Source organism: Nicotiana tomentosiformis, chromosome 5 (genome assembly GCF_000390325.3).
Source record: "Nicotiana tomentosiformis chromosome 5, ASM39032v3, whole genome shotgun sequence".
Classification (NCBI taxonomy): Eukaryota; Viridiplantae; Streptophyta; class Magnoliopsida; order Solanales; family Solanaceae; genus Nicotiana; species Nicotiana tomentosiformis.
The window spans coordinates 85,656,309-85,658,299 of NC_090816.1; the positions used below are offsets into that span (position 1 = coordinate 85,656,309).

At 32.7% G+C, this 1,991-nt stretch overlaps 1 protein-coding gene across 1 annotated transcript in view; it reads right to left on the reverse strand.

The window, feature by feature from the left end:
* LOC104112292 (protein DETOXIFICATION 49-like) overlaps positions 1-353 on the reverse strand; it is a 2,113-nt gene extending 1,760 nt beyond the window's left edge. The window contains exon 1 of the mRNA XM_070175525.1: positions 2-353. Coding sequence (XP_070031626.1) covers positions 2-264 — 263 coding nt within the window. The 5' untranslated portion in view covers positions 265-353. The remainder of the gene's footprint in view (position 1) is intronic.
* Positions 354-1,991: the final 1,638 nt, after the last annotated feature.

Sequence of the window (1,991 nt, forward strand, 5' to 3'; positions counted from 1 at the left end):
GAGGAAGAGCATGGAAATTAATGAACGAGAGTAAAGTAAAAGGCCAGTGAGTATCATGGGAAAAGCAATATTGGCTATGGATTGTGCTTCTTTAAAGACAAGGGAGAAATGAGTGGTTTTGTAAGAAATGGTTTTGTCAAGATTATTCTTGTCATGCAATTTGTTTGTTGGGCATTTGGGGATCAAAAGGGTGAACATGTTGGTCTCGTGTGGTTCATTGGAATTGCACTTGCAAGAGAGTGGTGAACTTGTCGGCTTGCACATTTTTGTTGAAATAGTTTTTGGCTAGGAACTTAATTAGCAACTCCAGATTACGAATGTGAAACGGGAAAGAGAAATGGATGGAGGAAAGAGAGTTGTGAGATGTGTGATTTAAAGTGGAAGGAATTAAGGGGTTTTTATACTGACGCTCGGACAGTTTTTCTTGTTTGAATGTTGGGTGCTTGGTTCTGAACTGCCTTACCACTAACAGAACATTGAAACTCGATTTTGTCAACTATGATTTCAACTATTTTTGTCAACTGACAGGGATTTCATGAATAAAGAAATACTTTTAAAATTTATGGTCCAAAATATATATTTGTATAATTATAAATTATTTTATTAAAAATTTTTAAATTAAAAAATTTAAAATTAAATTGTCTACAAATATAAAAAGGTATCACTTTTTTTTTGAAGCAAACTAAAAAGAAAGTGCATCAACACAAATTAGGACACAGAGAATAATGTATATAGATATGTTCAACTTTTTACATTTAAATTTTTATACACTAATAATATAAATTCTTTCCCCACTATCAGAATAGTAATAAAATGTAATTAACCCAGAAATAGAGCAGGCGACGTCCTATCGGGAAAAACACGTTTACACTATTAGTGTCCACTGTCCAGTGTCCTTTAGAATTAAATAAAAATTGGGTCTTTGGTCAATAACTTGCAAAAGATGAACTGTTGATGAACAGTGCGATGACTAGAAATTCAGTTGGTGTACAGTTGCACGAATGTATAGAATTTGGCAGGACATGGATATAAGAAATGATGGATAGGAGGATATATCATCAACGCGGATCCAGGATTTTGACAGGTTGGGTGCACTATTAAGAAGAGGTGAATTCAGAATATAAATTTTACGCGTTCAACTTTTAGTTCTTAAATTGTGTACCCATTGCAATTTTGAAATTATAAGTTCAAATTTTTGTTTTTTTAAATAGTAATTTTCTTACATCTATATCTATTTTTCATATTTAAAATATTGAGATCAATTGAACACATTACTATATGCTACATCCTACACTGCTACTAGTTATAATATATGCATTTTGTTTAATCATATAAGATTTTACAGCGACAAAAGAAGAATAGAAATTTCAATGTGTGGAAATTTTGAAAGAATTAATCAAACAAAAACAAAATGTACTTAATTAATACGCAAAAACTAACATCAGACACGCCCATCTCCCATAGGCGTCTACTTCTAGAAAAGCAAAAAGGAAAAAACAACAAGATTGACATAAGATTTGAACTCACAAACTCATCTAGAGAGGTACACTCAATAACCATTATATCATATAATACTTTGAGCATGAGTGCAAACACATATATTTAAGTATTTTTTGAAAAATATAACATTACTATACATGATTTAGGGCGGGGAGCATGGATTCACTTGACCCATGGAACCCCTAAATACGCTAGGTAAGGTCAGCAAAGTCGTAACCAGCGACAAAAGCAACTTTTGGACGGTTAAAACCTAGAAAAAGATTCAAACCAGAGTTGCATTTTCATGGCTTGTAAAACGGCATAATATATACTGTAGGGAAAGAAAGATGGCAAGGAAGGAGTAATTAATAAGGATTGTCCGATTCTTTTTGCGGCACGGCTCACCGACCTTGAAAAAGTTTCTTCACTTGCAAAGCAAAGGATCCTCATTTCTCCTTTTTCATGATTCTTAGCACATCTTAATCTTTTATTTTCGTTTTTGTCTGCTAGCT